The sequence below is a fragment of the Salvelinus sp. IW2-2015 genome, unplaced genomic scaffold (genome assembly GCF_002910315.2).
Source record: "Salvelinus sp. IW2-2015 unplaced genomic scaffold, ASM291031v2 Un_scaffold1453, whole genome shotgun sequence".
Lineage (NCBI taxonomy): Eukaryota > Metazoa > Chordata > Actinopteri > Salmoniformes > Salmonidae > Salvelinus > Salvelinus sp. IW2-2015.
The window spans coordinates 99,483-119,526 of NW_019942917.1; the positions used below are offsets into that span (position 1 = coordinate 99,483).

General features: G+C 40.8%; 1 protein-coding gene across 1 annotated transcript; it reads left to right on the plus strand.

The window, feature by feature from the left end:
• The first annotated feature begins 13,997 nt into the window (after nt 1-13,997).
• Nucleotides 13,998-19,535, plus strand: LOC112070894 (geminin). The gene is made up of 6 exons (XM_024138346.1): nt 13,998-14,086; nt 17,769-17,871; nt 17,996-18,149; nt 18,382-18,464; nt 18,783-18,893; nt 19,022-19,535. The coding sequence occupies exons 2-6, from the start codon at nt 17,797-17,799 to the stop codon at nt 19,208-19,210; spliced, it is 612 nt and encodes a 203-aa protein (XP_023994114.1). The 5' UTR covers nt 13,998-14,086; nt 17,769-17,796; the 3' UTR covers nt 19,211-19,535.
• The last annotated feature ends 509 nt before the right edge of the window (nt 19,536-20,044 follow it).

The window sequence follows — 20,044 nt, forward strand, 5'->3', positions numbered from 1 at the left end:
AAAGTTACCTGTCGAGGTCAAGTCTTGAGTGCGAGGAAAGACTGAGTCCTGGACTCGGGTACTACAACACTGGATAGACATATGTTATTTACATTTTTAAAAAGTGAAATTTTGTATTGATCACTTAATTATCCCTTTCTCCCCCTTTTTCTAGACCTCCAGCAGCTTACTCTCCCAGTCTCTGAAGAGGAGGTTCCCCCTGAGCGGCAGCACTGTGAGCAGAAGTGGAGCCCCTGTCTGGWGAAGGACCCAGAGCCCACACAGATTAAAGATGAACAAGAGGAAATCAGGACCAATCAGGAGGAAGAGCAGCTTGAAGGGCTGGAGTCTGATACCAAAGACTCCATATTCACCGTCTGTGAGGAAAGTGACTGTGATCAATGGATTTTCTTGAGCAAACTTCCGAGAGCAGAGAGGGGGATGTGTTATGCGTCCGCATTCCTCAAGAGATCAAAACCGAGCCTGATGGAGAGCTCTACACAGTATCAGAAGCAACCAGTGCCTCACACTCCCTCTCAGAAGGATATGCAGGCTGTTCTGCAGCTCAGAGTGAAAACATGGAAGTGACAATGAAGTGGAGAGCGGGGGACTACCTTCAGGATCAAAGGCACTGAAATCACCCAGAAAACAAGCAAGAAAAGACGAAGCTCCCATACCTCTGCTGGGAGCGGGGCGACCACAAATGCTGCTCCTCCTTATTGTTGCAAGTTGTGTGGAAGTACATTTGTGTACATTGGTCCTTTAGTTAATCATGTGAAAAATGTGCACACAAAGCTTACTGCAGAATACCGTTGTGGTGTATGTGAAGAAGTCTTTGAGTCATAGCAAGTCTGACAGAGCACCTGCAAACCCACATTAAAGCAACACGCACGTGTAATGTTTGTGGCAAATGCTTCCCTAGTGATTCTAGTATGAGAACACACATGGTAACTCACACAGGAGAGAAACAGTATCAATGCAAAGAATGTGGAAAATGTTTCAAAAATAAGGGCTATATGCACTTGCATATGAGGCGTCACACGGGGGAGACACCATTTTGGTGCAAAGATTGTGGCGAAAGTTTCACTTGTAAGGGATACTTGAAAACACATATGAAGTTCCACACAAGTGAGGAACCACAGCCACACTGATTAAAGATAACAACAGGAACTTGGGACCAATCAGGAGGAAGCAGCTTGAAGGGCTGGAGTCTGATACCAAAGACTCCATATTCACCGTCTGTGAGGAAAGTGACTGTGATCCAATGGATTTCTTGAGCCAAACTTCCGAGAGCAAAGAGGGGGATGTGTTATGCTCCGCATTCCTCAAGAGATCAAACCGAGCCTGATGGAGAGCTCTACACAGTATCAGAAGCAACCAGTGCCTCACATGCCCTATCAGAAGGATATGCAGGCTGTTCTGCAGCTCAGAGTGAAAACAGTGGAAGTGGCAATGAAGTGGAGAGCGGGGGACTACCTTCAGGATCAAAGACACTAAAAGCACCCAGAAAATGGGCAAGCACCCATAACCGTGCTAGAGGCAAGGTGACCACAAATGCTTCTCCTTATTGTTGCAAGCTGTGTGGAAGTACATTTGTGTACATTGGTCCTTTAGTTAACCATGTGAAAAATGTGCACACAAAGCATACGAAAATGTGTGGTGTGTGTGAGGAGGTATTTGAGTCCATAGCAAGTCTGACAGAGCACCTCCAATCCCACATTAAAGCAACACGCACTTGTAATGTTTGTGGCAAATGCTTCCCTAGTGATGCTAATCTGAGAACACACATGGTGTCTCACACAGGAGAGAAACAGTATCAATGTAAGGAATGTGGGAAAAGTTTCAAAACTAAGGCATATATGAAATTGCATATGAGACTTCACACGGGGGAGAAACCATTTCAGTGCAAAGAATGTGGAGAAAGCTTCACTTGTAATGGATACTTGAGAGCACATATGAAGTTCCACACAGGGGAGAAATCATATCGCTGTAAGGACTGTGGGCAAGACTTCGACCAGAAGGAACACCTGGAAACGCACATGTGGACTCACCAAGGTCAGAAACCACATGGTTGCAAACAGTGTCCGAAAAGCTTCAAGCGCAAGGAAGAACTGACCAGACACACAGCGGTTCACACAGGAGAGAGACCTTTCAAGTGCACTGTGTGTGGACATTGCTTTGCCACCCCAGGCAACCTGACACAACACCTGACCACTCACTCTGGAGAGAAACCCTATCACTGCAAACTGTGCAGCAGATGCTTTAGAAACAATCCACTACTTAAAAGTCACCTGAGGAATCGTCACAAATGTTATGACAGTGCCATATTGGCAGAAGATGAGTTACGTTCCTTCATATGATGTGGGAGTGCCCTGTAGTTAAATGCTTCTAGGACAAAGTTACAAAATTGATGTTGGCTCTTACATGAATGTCACCTCACTGTCTCCCATTTAACCAGTAGATACAGATACTATTAGAAGTTTTAACTTCAGAATTATCGACGGCGAGAATGAATGGTGCTAGTCAAGGAACAACTGAGACCTGGACAAATATACTTGACTCTGTAAAGAATATTCTCAGCTAAAGCCCAACACATTCATACAGACATGCATACAAACTATAAGGCCCAATACATACATGCATACAAACTATATGTCCCAATACATACATACATACATACATACATACAAACTATAAGCCCAGTAACATACATACATACATACAAACATAAGGCCAATACATACATGCTATCATACATACATGAACAACTACATACAATACAAACTATAAGGTCCAATACATACATGCATACATCTATATGTCCCAATACATACATACTAAATGCATACAAACTATATGTCCCAATACATACATACATACATACATAATACAAATACTATAAGCCCAGTACATACATACATACATACAAACTATATGTCCCAATACATACATACATACATACAAACTATAAGGCCCAGTACATACATACATACATACAAACTATAAGGCCCAATACATACATGCATACATACTATAATCCACCATACATGCATATATACAAACTATAACCCCCTTTACATACAAACTATAAGCCCCAATACATACAAACTATAAGCCCCAATACATACATACATACATACATACATACATATTCAATTATAATGCCCCCCCCACTCACTCACATACAAACTATAAGCCCTTGACTTTTCTTTCAGGCCCACGGGGAAGGGGTTGTATGGTGAGGGTTTTCTCTGGTCACCGGGGAGGTGGATAACATGAGGTGCGTTCAGTTCGCTTGAACGTTTGCTACGTTGTGAAACGGTTTGTACTGAAAAGACTGAGGTACATTTGATCCCGTTTTGTGGGTGTGGCTTGAAGCAATGAGTGACATATTTAAAGGGCAGCGGCCATGCTGACAGCGTTCCCCAACACACAACCCAACTCCTCCCAGCTTTTCAACTGGTTGTTCAGTACAGCACCGTTTCCTTCCAATTGAATGTGAAAACGTACAGAACGCAGACCTGGTTTCAGGGTGGGTCGGGGGGCACAAGTTTATTTTCTTTTCCTGTACATACTGAATTGATTARTACTTAAACTCTGAAATATACTTTGTTGTTATGTACCTTTTTTGTAGTTTATTATTATTTTTAAAAAAATGTGGCAGCCCACAGGTAAAACAAGAATATGTGTGAAATAATGAATAGATAATTATTTAAATATTGTACCTGTAATCCCCCCCCCACTCCCCCAAATGAAAAAATGACAACAAAAATAGACATGTCTTTTGGTTGGTGGTGCTTTAGAACGTACAGTAGAATCGATAAAACAATATAGTATCTGCTCTCATTCTCTCCTCRGTCAGGCTATGTCTTCTTCCAGAGTTATTACATTTACATTTGAGCAGATGTAAATGTTATGTCATGCTGATCTGCTTTTTACTATTAAATAAAGGCCTTCTTTATAAATTCCCATGTGACCACTCTATTTTCACTCTGAGAAGGATGATAACACATTGTAAATTACAAAACTGTCCCTGTACATTGTCTCTAAATCGTTTTTTAAAAAGGGGTTCAGGGGGGGTATAAACTATTTTGTTAAGGATATTATGTGGGTGCTACAGAGTAGAATGAACCTTCCTTTTATTGAGATAAAATGTATGATTATTTTTTACAGTCCGTTATGAGTACACACAATAACCTTTAACGGTAGACTCAGCTAAATGACGTTTAAAAAAAAATATTATWATTATTATTATTTCACCTTTATTTAACCAGGTAGGCTAGTTGAGAACAAGTTCTCATTTGCAACTGCGACCTGGCCAAGATAAAGCATAGCAATTCGACACATACAACAACACAGAGGAATGGAATAATGGAATAAACAAAACATACAGTAGAAAAATAAGTCTATATACAATGTGAGCAAATGAGGTGAGATAAGGGAGGTAAATGCAAAAAAAGGCCATGGTGGCGAGGTAAATACAATATAGCAAGTAAAACACTGGAATGGTTGATTTGCAGTGGAAGAATGTGCAAAGTAGAAATAGAAATAATGAGGTGCAAAGGAGCAAAATTTATACAGTAGGGGAAGAGGTAGTTGTTTGTGCTAAATTATAGATGGGCTATGTACAGGTGCAGTAATCTGGGAGCTGCTCTGACAGCTGGTGCTTAAAGCTAGTGAGGGAGATAAGTGTTTCCAGCTTCAGTGATTTTTGCAGTTCGTTCCAGTCATTGGCAGCAGAGAACTGGATGGAAAGACGACCAAAGGAGGAATTGGCTTTGAGGATGACCAGTGAGATATACCTGCTGGAGCGCGTGCTGCTATGGTGACCAGTGAGCTGAGATAAGGCGGGGCTTTACCTAGCAGAGACTTGTAGATAACCTGTAGCCAGTGGGTTTGGCGACGAGTATGAAGCGAGGGCCAACCAATGAGAGCGTACAGGTTGCAATGGTGAGTAGTGTATGGGGCTTTGGTGACAAAATGGATGGCACTGTGATAGACTGTATCCAGTTTGTTGAGTAGAGTGTTGGAGGCTATTTTATAGATGACATCACCGAAGTCGAGGATCTGTAGGATGGTCAGTTGTACGAGGGTATGTTTGGCAGCATGAGTGAAGYATTCTTTGTTGCGATATAGGAAMCCGATTCTAGATTTAATTTTGGATTGGAGATGCTTAATGTGAGTCTGGAAGGAGAGTTTKCAGTCTAACCAGAGACCTAGGTATTTYTAGTTGTCCACATATTCTAAGTCAGAGCCGTCCAGAGTAGTGATGCTGGTTCCACGAGCCTCACCACAGATATTGCAATGAGCGAGATGCATGACTTCGCTTGCACACGTGCAGGGTTGGGGAGTAACGGATTGCAAAAGATGGTGACTGTAATCCGTTGCGTTAGCAGCAAAAATATTGTAATCAGATTACYGATACTTTTGAAAAACTAGATGATTACTTTGATGATTACTTTTAAATTCAGAAAGGATGTTAGCGGAAAAAATTCTCACCTATTACCTTTGCTTGAGGACTTCATTGCACAACACATCAGCTGTCTATGACCAGGCGAGGYAAAAAAACTTTCCAAGTCAAACCTTCATATCATAACCGCTACACACAGCCTACATCGTTATCACCATATTAGCTAGCTAACGTCATAGTCAACATAGCTACTAGAATTAATGTGTTAGTAAACCTGCTACAATCATGCAATACAGTGTACAGTCAGCAAGCAGTTTAGCGAAACCAAAAGCTCACCTTGACTTGTAAGAGTTCCRGTGTTGGATAGCCATAGCCAGCTAGCTAACATAGCATCCCTCTCTGTTTGAGCCAGGTGTTTGAGTTGGCTAAGCTAAACTCAGCAAAAAAAATAAACAGGACCCTMTCTTTCAAAGATAATTCGTAAAAATCCAAATGACTTGACAGATCTTCATTGTAAAGAGTTAAAACACTGTTTCCCATGCTTGTTCAATGAACCATAAACAATTAATGAACATGCACCTGTGGAACGGTCGTTAAGAAACTAACAGCTTACAGACGGTAGCCAAATAAGGTCACAGTTATGAAAACTTAGGACACCAAAGAGGCCTTTCTACTGACTGAAAAACACCAAAAGAAAGATGCCCAGGGTCCCTGCTCATCTGCGTGAACGTGCCTTAGGCATGCTGCAAGGAGGCATGAGGACTGCAGATGTGGCCAGGGCAATACATTGCAATGTCCGTACTGTGAGAAGCCTAAGACAGCGCTACAGGGAGACAAGACGGACAGCTGATCGTCCTGCAGTGGCAGACCACGTGTAACCTGCACAGGATCGGTACATCCGAACATCACACCTGCGGGATAGGTACAGGATGGCAACAACAACTGCCCGAGTTACACCAGGAACGCACAATCCCTCCATCAGTGCTCAGACTGTCCGCAATAGGCTGAGAGAGGCTGGACTGAGGGCTTGTAGGCCTGTTGTAAGGCAGGTCCTCACCAGACATCACCGGCAACAGCGTCGCCTATGGCACAAACCCACCGTTGCTGGACCAGACAGGACAGGCAAAAAGTGCTCTTCACTGACGAGTCGCGGTTTGTCTCACCAGGGTTGATGGTCGGATTCGCGTTTATTGTTGAAGGAATGAGCATTACACCGAGGGCCTGTACTCTGGAGCGGGATCGATTTGGAGGTGAGGTCCGTCATGGTCATGAGCTTGTTGTCATTGCAGGCAATCTCAACACTGTGCGTTACAGGGAAGACATCCTCCTCCCTCATGTGGTACCCTTCCTGCAGGCTGATCCTGACATGACCCTCCAGCATGACAATGCCACCAGCATTACTGCTCGTTCTGTGCGTGATTTCCTGCAAGACAGGAATGTCAGTGATTGCTATGGCTATGAAGAGCCCGGATCTCAATCCCATTGAGCACGTCTGGGACCTGTTGGATCGGAGGGTGAGGGCTAGGGCCATTCCCCAAGAAATGTCCAGTAACTTGCATTTGCCTTGGTGGATGAGTGGGTAACATCTAACAGCAAAGACTGGCAGATCTGGTGCAGTCCATGAGGAGAGATGCACTGCAGTACTTAATGCAGCTGGTGGCCCACCAGACACTGACTGTTACTTTTGATTTTGACCCCCGACCCCCCCCCCCCCTTTGTTCAGGGACACATTATTCCATGTCTGTTAGTCATATGTCTGTGGAACTTGTTCAGTTTGTCTCAGTTGTTGAATCTAATGTTCATACAAATATTTACACATGTTAAGTTTGCTGAACGTAAACGCAGTTGACAGTGATAGGACGTGTTTTTATTTGCTGAGTTTAGCTAGCTGCATTTGCTAGCTAAGTGAAAGATAAAAATACGAAATATAGCTAGCTCTCTTGCTTCTCCATTTTAAAATAAATTAATTTGTTAACTGTTCAACTATTGTCTTTCTCTCTCTTTGAGTGAACTACTCATTACATTTTATTCATTGCAGTGCTAGCTAGTTGTAGCTTATGCTTTCAGTACTAGATTCATTCTCTGATCCTTTGATTGGGTGGACAACATGTCATTTCATGCTGCAAGAGCTCTGTTAGGTTGGAGGACGTCCTCCGGAAGTTGTCATAATTACTGTGTAAGTCTATGGAAGGGGGTGAGAACCATGAGCCTCCTAGGTTTTGTATTGAGGTCAGTGTACKCAGAGGAGGACAGAAACTAGCTGTCCTATGGCTACACCACGGTTCTACCCTACAGATTGCTGTTGAGGRTACTGTAGACCTGCATTGATAAACAGTGTGTTTTTTTTGTGTGTTTTTTTGTTGAATTTTACCCCCTTTTCTCCCCAATTTCGTAGTATCCAATTGTTAGTAGTTACTATCTTGTCTCATCGCTACAACTCCCGTACGGGCTCGGGAGAGACGAAGGTCGAAAGCCATGCGTCCTCCGAAACACAACCCAACCAAGCCGCAATGCTTCTTAACACAGCGCGCATCCAACCCGGAAGCCAGCTGCACCAATGTGTCGGAGGAAACACTGTGCACCTGTTTAGCGTGCACTGCGCCCGGCCCGCCACAGGAGTCGCTAGTGCGCGATGAGACAAGGATATCCCTACCGGCCAAACCCTCCCTAACCTGGACCTCCCGGTCACGGCCGGCTGCGACAGAGCCTGGGCTCGAACCCAGAGTCTCTGGTGGCACAGCTAGCACTGCAATGTAAACAGTGTGTTTTAATCAATTATTTGGTGACGTGAATATATTGAGTATAGTTTTAACTAAAAATAACTTTTTCAATGTTTCACAATTTTTATTTTTATTAAATTCATTGAGGAGGATGGTCCTCCCCTTCTTCATCTGAGGAGCCTCCACTGGTATATATGGCATTTTTGGGGGCATTTATTGTGTTTTCCAGACAACATTTTAAGATTACAATTTTTTATGATCAGTTTTCATATGCACTTAAAATAGTAGGTACCCTTTTATTTAAATTATTATTTTGTATTTTATGTATCAGAATAGTTCCGAATTACACTAAAGAGGGGTTTTAGTCTCTCTTACTACAAGAACTCTTGGTTTGGTCTTGAACATAATTTTCAGTTGAGTTGAATTTCAAAAGCCGGATAACGTCTAGCTCAGAGTTTATGGAATAAGATATTTTCACTTTAAGTTGATTTAAATGGTGCAGATCTCTGTTCCTTATCGTTTACGTTCACTGCTCCTACGTCTTTGACTCATCCTACTACAGTTTATACTTTTATATAATCTTTGTTGTTTTGTCTTTGTCTATAGTTTCTCTGAATGCTAGGGGGTTACGAAACAATGTGAAGCGCAAGGCCTTATTTTTATTTGCTAAACAATTTAGAACAGATTTCAGCTTTTTTCAAGAGTCTCACTCAATTTCGGCTGATGCCAACTTCTGGAGGTCACAGTGGGGCAACGATATTTGTCTTTCCCATAGATCTGAACGCTCCGCTGGTGTCACTATAATGAAAAATACCTTTGGTGGTAATATTCTACACTCGGAATGTGACCCCTTTGGTCCCTTTATTTGTCTTGTGATCAGTTACAATGACATTACACTCATTACTGTAAACTTCTACGGGTACAACACCAGACATGAGAAACATACTTCATTGGTTATCTACATTTCTGAATTCGTTATTATTGATAGGAGGGGACTTTAACATTACTATAGATAATTCAACTGATAGATGGCCCCCAGGAAGGCCAACCAATCAGAATTTGAGTTTGAAAAGTTTGATCTTACTGATATATGGAGAGAGAGGTTTCCGGCCGACAGATCATTCACTTGGAGTAACAAAACAGGTTCCAGACAATCCACAATAGATTTTTGGCTTATATCCAAATGTTTTGATAGTGAGTGTGTTACTACAAATATTTGTACTACTCCCCTCACAGACCATAGGGCCATTTACATTGATATCAAAATACTTACCCCTGATACTAACCTTGGTAGAGCATCCTACAGGAAGCTAAATAGCTCACTATTAAATAATGATATAGTTAAGTTTGAGGTTAAAGATCTGCTTTCACCCTTTTGGGAAGGGCTTGTGAAGAAAAATCGTATTGCAAGAACTGGGAGCTCTTTAAATTTGTGTCCAAATACCTTAGAAAATATGGTAGTAATCTTGCTAAGACCAGAAGAGCTGAGGAGGAAAAGGTGATCATTACGATAACTTCCCTTTCTCAGAGGTCCCTAGCCGGCCTCTTGGGGGAGGAGAAGATGGAACTAATTGAGTTACAAAATACATTTGATAATATATATAGATTAAAAGCAGAAGGYGCCTTTATTAGATCTAGGAAAAAATTGATTGAGGGAGAACAGAATTCATCCTATTTCTTTAGACTTGAGAAATTTCACTCTAAAAATAACACTATCCATAAGTTAAACATTGATGGTGTACCCATTACATTAGGAAAACTGTTGTAATGAACACTTATGAGAATGGTGTGCTGAATTATCTGGACTTTACTACCTTAAATAATACTTTAATACTAAGATCAATTGGATAAAACAATTCCTAAGAAGACCCACTTCTATGTGGAATTTTATTCCTCATCATGTCTTCTCTACTTTCGGTGGCCTTAACTACATGTTGCTTTGCAATTATAATATTGACAAATTTCAGTGACACTTTCTACTTTTCATCGGCAGGTTTTCTTGTCATGGTCCTTAATTTATAAGCATAATTTTGCTCCACACAGAGATTATATATGGAATAATCGGGATATATTGTATAAAAATACTTCTTTGTTTTTGGGATATTGGTTCCGAAATAATATCCTATTGGTGAGCCAACTGGTTAATGCAGAGGGTCTTTTACTCAGTTAAAAGGAATTATTATCACTTTACAAGGTCCCTGTAACACCTAAAGATTTTGCAATTGTTTTAGATGCCATTCCCTCAGGTGTTGCTTTATTATTCAGGAACGTGTCAAGACCTGACCTTCAGAGCCAACCTTCCGTTGACCCTGTTGACTCATCAGTAGGAAAGATTTGTTTCTCTTTTGGTCCATTCAACAACAGAGCGATACGAACCTTGTTTCAGCAGGATGTTGTATCTAWACTTTATGTCATGCCTTATTGGAATGGATTTATGGATAATATCTGTTGGAAAAAAGTTTGGATGTTGCCACACACATACCTACTTGTTAACAAAATTAAGGAAGTTTCCTTTAAAATTATTCATAAATATTATCCTGCCAACCACTATATGAAGAAGTTTAAGGAAAACATCAACTCAAATTGCTCCTTTTGTAATGACCACCCAGAAACAGTGTTGCTGTTGCTGTTTGGCATTGTATTCATGTAAGAAAACTGTGGCAAGACATCAGTGGATTTATAATTGAACACATTTATGAAGATCTTTCACTATTGTGGAGAGATATACAGCTTGGATTCTTTACCTACGATAGAAATAAGCTGAAACATTTTTATGTAATTCATTTCATTATTCTTTTGGCCAAATTTCATATTCACAAATGTGAATTTACAAACAAAAAAAACACATTTTCTTACCTTACAAAAAGAAATTGAACTGTATTTTAAGACAATTAAATACTCTACTAACAAAAAAGCTGTTATAATTATAAGTTATAATTATAATAAATATAATTATTATAATTAAGGTCCTTGTGTAATGTGATATTGTACCCCCTAGCCCAATTGTCCTTTGTATATTATTCATATATACGTGTGTTCCCACATGTGCTTCCTGTATTGATTTGTTGTTAATTTAAAAAATGTAAATTATAGTTACACTAAAAAAGAAAAAGTTGTTCCAGATGTGATGTCCAGAAGTTGAAGAGAAATCGAGGTAAATATTGCTTGTGTATTAGTGGCCTTGTCAAAGTCACTAATAGAGAATTTGGATTTTCAGCAAAAGCAATGAGGGCAAATGAAAACAGGCCATCAAGTCATTTCCAAACAGGCTATAATTTCTTTAATTTGTGGTAGAACTTTAACCCTCCCGTTGTCCTTGGGTCACAAATACCCGCCCTTGTGATCAACCCTCCCGCTGTCCTCGGGTCATTGTGACCCCCACCCCTGTGTTGAACCAACATGTATTTTATCATTTGTTTTGTTGGGATCATTTGTGTGAAGGAAGCAGTGAGAGTTTCTGTAACAGCAGTGAAACCAATCCCCTCCAGGATAGTATTCAACCTGACAGTTCGTTGACCTGTCCTAGACTGACTCCAGTAGTACACAAGTGAACTGGCGCCTTTATTCATGTACCCATGTAAGTTGTAGGAAACAAAAGGTACCAATATTGTCATGGGTACACGTCCGTACACGTCCGTACATGTCCAGACATGTGGATCAGTGAACCCAATCCCCTCCGGGATATTATTCAACTTGAAAATGCCATGACCTGTCCTAGACTGACCCCCAGGAGTACACAAGTGAACTAGACGTCCGTACATGTCCAGACATGTGGAGACCTGTCCTAGACTGACCCCCAGGAGTACACAAGTGAAATGTTGCCCTTATTCATGTGTCCATGTAAGCTGTAGGAAACAAAAGAGATACTAATATTGTCATGGGTACATGTACGTACACATCCGTTCACGTCCGGTCTTCTCAGAGGCAACATCCTGAGAAATTATGGCCTTGTCAAAGTCACTAATAGAGAATTTGGATTTTTAGCAAAAGCAATGAGTGCAAATGAAAACAGGCCATCAAGTCTTCAATACTCCAGGAAAATCTGTGTTAACAGAATTAGCACTGCCACAGGAGAGAAAATCACTAGATTCTATGAACGTGATGACAACAGCAGAGCAACAACAGGGAAAAAGGACACACTAACGAGGAACAAGAAGAAAAAGCAGAAGAGCTTCTTGAATGGCACAATTCAGAACCTTTATCAGAAGTTTAAGAGGGAATATTCAGAAATTCATATTTCCTACTGTGAATTCTGCAAAAGACGTCTTTTTTTGGGTTGTCAAGCCAGCAGTCCAGGATAGGGACACATGTCTCTGCAAAACCCACGCCAACCTCCAGTACATGACGGACAAACTACAGCATCACAACGTGATCAGCTGCAGCAACATTGATAAACTTATTGAGTCTTTGTGCTGTGAGAACCTGAAGAAAGAGCACATGTACACAGAGTGCTCCCTTTGTCAAGCAAAAGAGCTTAAAACATCTGACTTTGATGCTGTTGAGCAGACATGGTGGTTTGAGTGGAAAAYCAAAGCTGAAGAGAGAGAGAAGAAAAACAAAAAGAGGGAAACATGGAAAGGTTCACTGTACATTTGACAGTAAAATACAAGGTGTGTGGCACTGCTGATTCTACTGGAGGACTTCTCCAAAAGGATTGAAAGAGAAGTTGGGGAAACACGTGTACAACATTCGACACCAATACTCCAAACTGAGAGAATTAAAAGACAATCTGGGGAAAGAGGAGATCGTTGTGCKTATTGACTTTGCAGAGAACTACCTGTGTAAATGGCCAATGAGAGACGACATCATATGGTACAGACCACAGCATGTGCTTGGACATGTCCCTGAGCACCATCCAGTGACTCTTCCCTCTATATATGTGCTAGAATTTATATTTGTAGCATCTAAGTGTAGTCAAGGACAACACATTGTTCTCATGTTTAAAAGGTGCTAGTTCCAGTGTTTTGGAATCTTTGTCTTATATTAATGACATGTTTAACAATGCTTGTTGTTCAAAATGTTTGCAATAAAATATTGTTTTCATATTTATTTATTTTTTACATTGATGTCATTTCCACCACACCTTGTAATTTCCATCAGAACCCATATATTTGAGGTAAATCAGTATACTGTATTATGTATAATTTACATACATTTATTTGTTTTAGATATGAAAATCATATGGTTGTTATCATAATCTTACAAAAAGGTTGGGTGGAAATATCTTATTTTTCATGATAAATAAATGTTTTCAGCTGTCACCAAGGCAAGTTTATACATTCAGGCATCGTGTTGAATTATTCATATTTGGAAAACATTAATCACTTAAAATAATATTCAATAGAAGTTCATGTACAAATGTATAAGAAATCCATTATAAATCAATTGAATGATATATTCATTTTCAACTAAAATGGATGTTTAATGACGTGATGGAAATMACATTTGTCTATGGCTGTCTGGGAAAAATGACAAAATATATACATTCCTGAATAGTACGATCGCAGCCATTATCAGATATAGTTTCTAGACAAATCAAAACAAGTACAATACTGGTAAAATGGTGTTTGAATAAGTTTTAATTTCTGAAAGTTTGCAGTGCCCGAAGTTGCAGAATCACCCGATCACTAATTAGTGTACCAAGTTTGGTACTTGTATCATAAAGTTGAACGATCTCGGGTATGTTTGTAATAAAATGTATGCACTCTACTGTAAGTCGCTCTGGATAAGAGCGTCTGCTAAATGACTAAAATGTAAAATGTAAAAAATGTTTGGTTCTTATGTGCTGGACAACAGAGGTCATGCCAAAACTTTTATTTTGAAGAATTTCCAAAATCCGGAAGAAGCATCACATGTGTCACGTGATTTAACAGGATATTTAAGCTCCTGGCGCGAGTTGGCGAGAAAGAAACGTGACTCCGAGAATTAAAGAAGCAAGGACCTCTTCACTATAACACTCACGGAAGCTGCCAAAACAGTAAGTTACATTATTATATGCTTTTCTAAAATGTTTAATTTCACTCACAGGTCAAATATACTTAAGTCAATGAGCGTTTCACACAAAGCATAGCGCGTTATTTTTTTWAAACAATTTGAATCTTAGCTTGGCTGTAGTGTACTGCTAACAGTAAACGTGACTGTACTAGATTTTGCCCTACTGAATTTTCTTTTTTCTACTTTACTAACTAATTTGGTCCACGTTCTTTTTGATCAAGACATAGATCATGTTAACTATTTAGCCAGTTGCCATTACACGAAACCTGGTCATACCAAAGATTCAGGTAAATTTCCCCTTTTGTCTGGTCATACCATGCCAGCAACCTCAATGCATTTTTGGCGGCTATTTTCTATTGTTACAATGTAACTAATAATTTATAGCACACTCTTCCAGTATTAAGACATTCTCGTCTGCATTGCAACGATGTTATTTTGTCCTTAAGTCACTGTTTCAAGCGTAGTAACTTGCCTTTTTAGGACCTACAATTTACGTTTCTCACCAGTGTTTTAAATGTGTCCATTAGGGACATTTAATCCTGGGTATAAATCCTGAGTAAACGGCAGGTAGCCTAGTGGTTAGAGCGAAACCGAACGGTTGCAAGATCGAATCCCCGAGCCGACAAGAGCATCTGTCTTTCTGCCCCTGGCAGTTAATCCACTGTTCCTAGGCCGTTATTGAATATCAGAATTTGTTCTTAACTAACTTGCTTAGTTAAATATATGTATATAAATAGTCTAACGTCAGCATTAGGCCAGCCAATCCGGGTCATCAGTGTTTTGTATGTATTTTGGTTCAAAGGGGAATCAATTTATTGATCGTTTTTTGGTCATACTGGACTTTAGAGGTAAACATTACCAGGACCAATTCAATAAATCACTACTATCCAGGACCAATTCAATAAATCACAGCACGTTTTTGGGTTCTTTAAATCGCTCTTACAGATTTTTATTTTAAATATTCCTTGAGTGGAAAATGTTATTGTTGCTGCTTCCTGTTATGTGTCTTTGAAATGGCAGAGCGTCAAAACACTGGTATAAAATGTCCGTAAACCATATGTTGAAGACTATGCATAAAAATGACTCCCTGTTGGTACCTTAAACTGCTCACTCGTCAACATTTACCAATCGATCACTCCAGATTGTAATCGATGAGCTTGTTTTACTGTGATCAATAGGCTCGCAGATGAATCACTCAAATTTAAATTGTATGGTAATAGGCCAATTCATTGCTACTACATGTTCCATTTGCACTCTGGGTATACTACATATACCTGTCGAATAAAATAACCTGTAGTAGCCATATAGCAACTCAGCTCCTTGTGGGCCAATACGAAAAGGTAAGCAACACTTTTGGCGGTCATTTCAACGAAATATCTCCACGGTTAGGCCTAAACGGTTAAATGATTTGGCTCTTATTTCAGTGTTTTCTTGACTGCCAAATATCAATTTGTTTGTGGCCAGCGGCTTTTATAAAGAGTACCCCTATTTCCCCCCCCCCCCCTGCGGTTTGAATTTCATAACTGCCTTCTAATGCCTTGATCAGACAGACGGTGTCCTTGCTTTTTTGGGTACACCAGAAGTACATTCACTTCCAATGGAACGCTGCYTTTGCCTTGCACCATGGTGTTGCAGTGTGTTCTGTGGGCATATGTTGGAAATCAACTTATGCATCAAATTCTATTTGTGGACTTGACAAATATTATAAAAAAATCTTGGTGTTGCACAACCACTAAACATGTTGGATTACATAATGAAGTTAACTGTTGGATTTTTTTTTTTGCAATGACTGTCGGTGTGAGGACAGGCGTATGATTAAACCAAAGATGCGATAATCTGTTTAAAACAATGACTTCTATATTTACATCACCAATCTGACCTAAAAAATAGATTAATTTCACTCAACTGTGATGTGTAAATACAAGCTTGTGTTAGGTAGTAACATACTGTCCACATTGGGGAAATTAGCCCATTGTAAAATGTAACATTTGTAAAATTTAACATGTGGATTTTGGGTGATACTTTTGTATATGTGGAAACCTTTTCAAATTAGTGGATTGGGCTATTTTAGCCACACCTGTTGCTTACAGATGCATAACATGGAGCACACAGCCATGCAATTTCCATGGACAAACATTGGCAGTAGAATGGCTTTACCGAAGAGCTCTGACTTAACGCGGCACCATCATAGGATGTCACCTTTCCAACAAGTCACTTTGTCAAATTTCTGCCCTGCTAGAGCTGCCCCGGTGAACTAAGTGCTGTTATTGTGTAGGGGCAACAACTGAAGTGGTAGGCCACAAGCTCTCAGAACAGGYCCGCAGAGTGCTGAAGCGTGTAAAAGCATCTGTCCTCTGCAACACTCACTACCGAGTTCCAAACTGCCTCTGGAAGCAACTTTGGCATAAGAACTGTTTATCGGGAGCTTCATAAAATGGGTTTCCCAAAGCCTAAGATCACCATGTGCAATGCCAAGCGTCGGCTGGAGAGGTATAGCTTGTCGCCATTGGCCTCTGGAGCAATGGAAATGCGTTCTCTGGAGTGATGAATCACGCTTCACCATCTGGCAGTCGAACAGACGACTGGCGGATGCCAGGAGAACCCTACTTGGCCGACTGCGTTGTGCCAACTGTAAAATATAATGGAGGAATAAAGGTCTTGGCTGTTTTACATGGTTTGATCTAGGCCAATTAGTTCCAGTGAAGTCAACGCTACAGCATACAATGAAATTCTAGTAGATTCTGTGCTTTCAACCTAATGCCAAGTTAACAAAATATTATGTGCAAGGCACACAAACAGTATGTATGACGAGACCTTATTAAAGGCCTTGAACAGTGACCTCGCATCCTTCAAACTAATTATTGTTCACTCACGCACACCTTGGKATTAACTCAACTTTTTCAAATTCGACATCTACCTCCATTTAACTGCTTTGGTTTCTTTGCACACTAACTTGTAGTAGTCCATAATGAGCTTTTTGAGAACTGTTCCCACGGTAATTATTTGTTCAAGAATGTCAGGGAGTAAGATGATGACTGAAGGCCAATTGCAGCCCGTGGGAATTTAAGGCAATCGCCCCATCAATGGTGCTCAGAGCAGGATGGGCCTGCCCCTTTCCCTTGCCTGCCAGTCAGTTGGATACCAGACATGGGTTCAAATACTACTTAATCTTTCCAGTACTGAGTTTGCTTTAGCCTGTCTGGAGTGCCAGGTAGATGGGGTTTGGGCTTTCAATTGGTTCTGTTGCAACCGGAGTTCAATCAAGCAAAGCTGTAGTACTGGAAATGATTTTGAGTAACAGTTGAACCTTCACTTCAGTCAGATGCGTAGAGCCATTCAGTCACTTCACTTATTTTGCCATCCCACGATGACAATCACGAGTGTAACCGGAGTAAGAGCAGTTGAATGGCACTATGCCCAGGTGAATGCTCACAATACTTGGGTCAGGGAGTGCAGATTGGGTTGTTTCCCACCGATGTTGCACCTTAATGGTTTCTCAGGGGAGGGTGTAACTAATGCCTCACTGATTCTGTTTTGTGTGTAATCACATGCTGACTTGTACGGTTTTGTTAATTACTTTTAAATGTAAATGTAAAACTGCAACTTTTCACATGTAACTTTTCAGTTGAATGTGGAGCTGACTTTATATGCATTTTATCTTACAGCTTTTTTGGGGTGGATCCATTCAAGACCATGGGACCCACAAGGAAAACCCTGCAAGTCCTCCAGCCTTCTGCAGTCAATAACAACCTAGGCAAAGTAATACCGGTATGCAATTGGAATTTGTCACTGACATTGCTGTATTTGGMTAACTAAAAGGTGTTTTGGTCAAATGTCTACCAACCTAGCACTGACGTGCAGTTCAAGTAATTATAGGTTTTCATGTGTTCAGACAGGAAAGGTTTCCAGAAGGAAATTGTGGAACGCAGAACAAGTGAAGGGCTCAAAGAGGGTGAAGGCTGAAGTTGCTGTCACATCACCAAAAGCAGAGAATGACAATCGACCCGACGGCATTACCAAGGAGACCTACGAGCTGATGGTCAAAGGTATGTTGGTATTCAATGTGTTACAAGGACAAATGGTGGTTATGGCTGGTCATTATCTTTACCCCATTTATCCCAACAATGTTTCATCAACATGGACTTGGCTCACATTTTGTATACATGTACAATGCCCATTATCATAATCCCATAGAATTGATTGTCTATATATTTTTTAATCGAGCTACGATGTTTGTCCTGTAGTCTWATTTAAATGGCCTATCCCCCTCTGTTTCAGAAACCCCTCCCTCTTCCTACTGGAAAGAGGTAGCTGAGGAGAGACGTAAAGCGCTCTACAACGTGCTCCAGGAGAATGAGAAGGTCAGTTAATCACTGAAGGCTGCCGACTAATGTTTAATCAACTTGTCCTGTTCCCACGGTTCAAAATGAGTCAATCACATAGTCTCTGGCAACACTCCAGCTGGAACAATGGGTGTTGGTCTGTGTACTCTCCATATCTCTGAAACCATTAATCTCGTGGAATTCTGCCCCATGTTGTCTTTTGGTGCTTTCGTGCATAGTGGTATTATTTTAGCCATTGACCTTAAACTGTTAACATTTTAGTGGATTGTAGTCTGTGAAGCTACCTTAAAGTTTTTTATCTGCCACATTCTGAGTGACTATACRTTGTTTGAGCAGTTGCACAAGGGCATCGAGGCCAAGGATGAGCAGATAGCCCAGCTGAAGACAGAGAATGATGAGCTTCAGGAATTGGTCCAACATGTACAGCACATGGCTGACATGATAGAGGTAAGAGCTGGGACATTGATGGCCACAGACTCCTTTTATTTTCCATCTCTTTAAGGTCTATGGTGGAGGCTTTTAAATGTAAGTTAGTGTGCGATGTTCAAAGCTAATATTCTGTTATCTACTCTCAGCGGTTAACTGGWAAGAGTCCGGAAAGTCCAGAGGACCTGCGAGAGATTGTGCTTTGTGCCGAGGACGATTTTGAGGYACGACAAGAATCTGATGAAAATGGCCCCAGTACCAGCAGTGATTTCACACCCAGGTCTGTCTTTGAGGAGGATGTCACAGAAGATGAGGTCACAGAACAAAAGGAAGATTAACCCTCGGGGGAGGATGATTGACTGAATGTACTGGTGAAATCCTTCAGGCGACGCCTGTGCTTCTCACTTAACAGTCTGGCATTGATGCCTGTTACTTTATATTTTTTCTTTGCTTAACATCTGAGGTACTTGTGCAAGATTTTTTACTTTCACCATACCCTTTTTACAACGTGGCTATGAAAAGAGGCAGTTCCCTAGTTTATATTTTTCTTTGCTTTTGACTTTTTAAATGGCATTTGTTATAGGATTTTGTTATAGTGCAGTTTTAATGCACTCTGTACATATGCTTCAGGACTGTCCTATGACATAAACACCTTTATTTTTTTATTGATCACTTCCATTTTAATTCCTCAAACCAGTGTGATGTCAGTTAGCCTATTCGATGTKACCCTAAAAGGCATCTGAATTCCGTTTGAAGAGCCATAGTGTGTCTCCGCAACCTGCACCGGGTGTTGTAACTCCCTGTGGTGCCTTACATCCTATTATATACTGGGTGGTTCGAGCAGCCGTGGTATACCAGTCACCGCCCTATCCCATCTGGACCAGAGGAATGCTGTTCATTGACTACAGCTCAGCATTCAACACATAGCACCGACAAACTGAAATGGTGCATGTACAGTGTGGCAAAGTGCAACAGTGCCTCTTCAACCTCCAGGAGGCMGAAAAAATGTATTGTCACCGAAAACTCGCACCAACTTTTACAGGTGCGCAATTGGGAGCATCCTGTCAGGCTGTATCATGTCCTGGTATGGCAACRGCACCGCCCACAACACATCAGGGCTCTCCAGAGGGTCGCGAGGTCWGCACAACACATCACTGGGGGAAAACCACCTA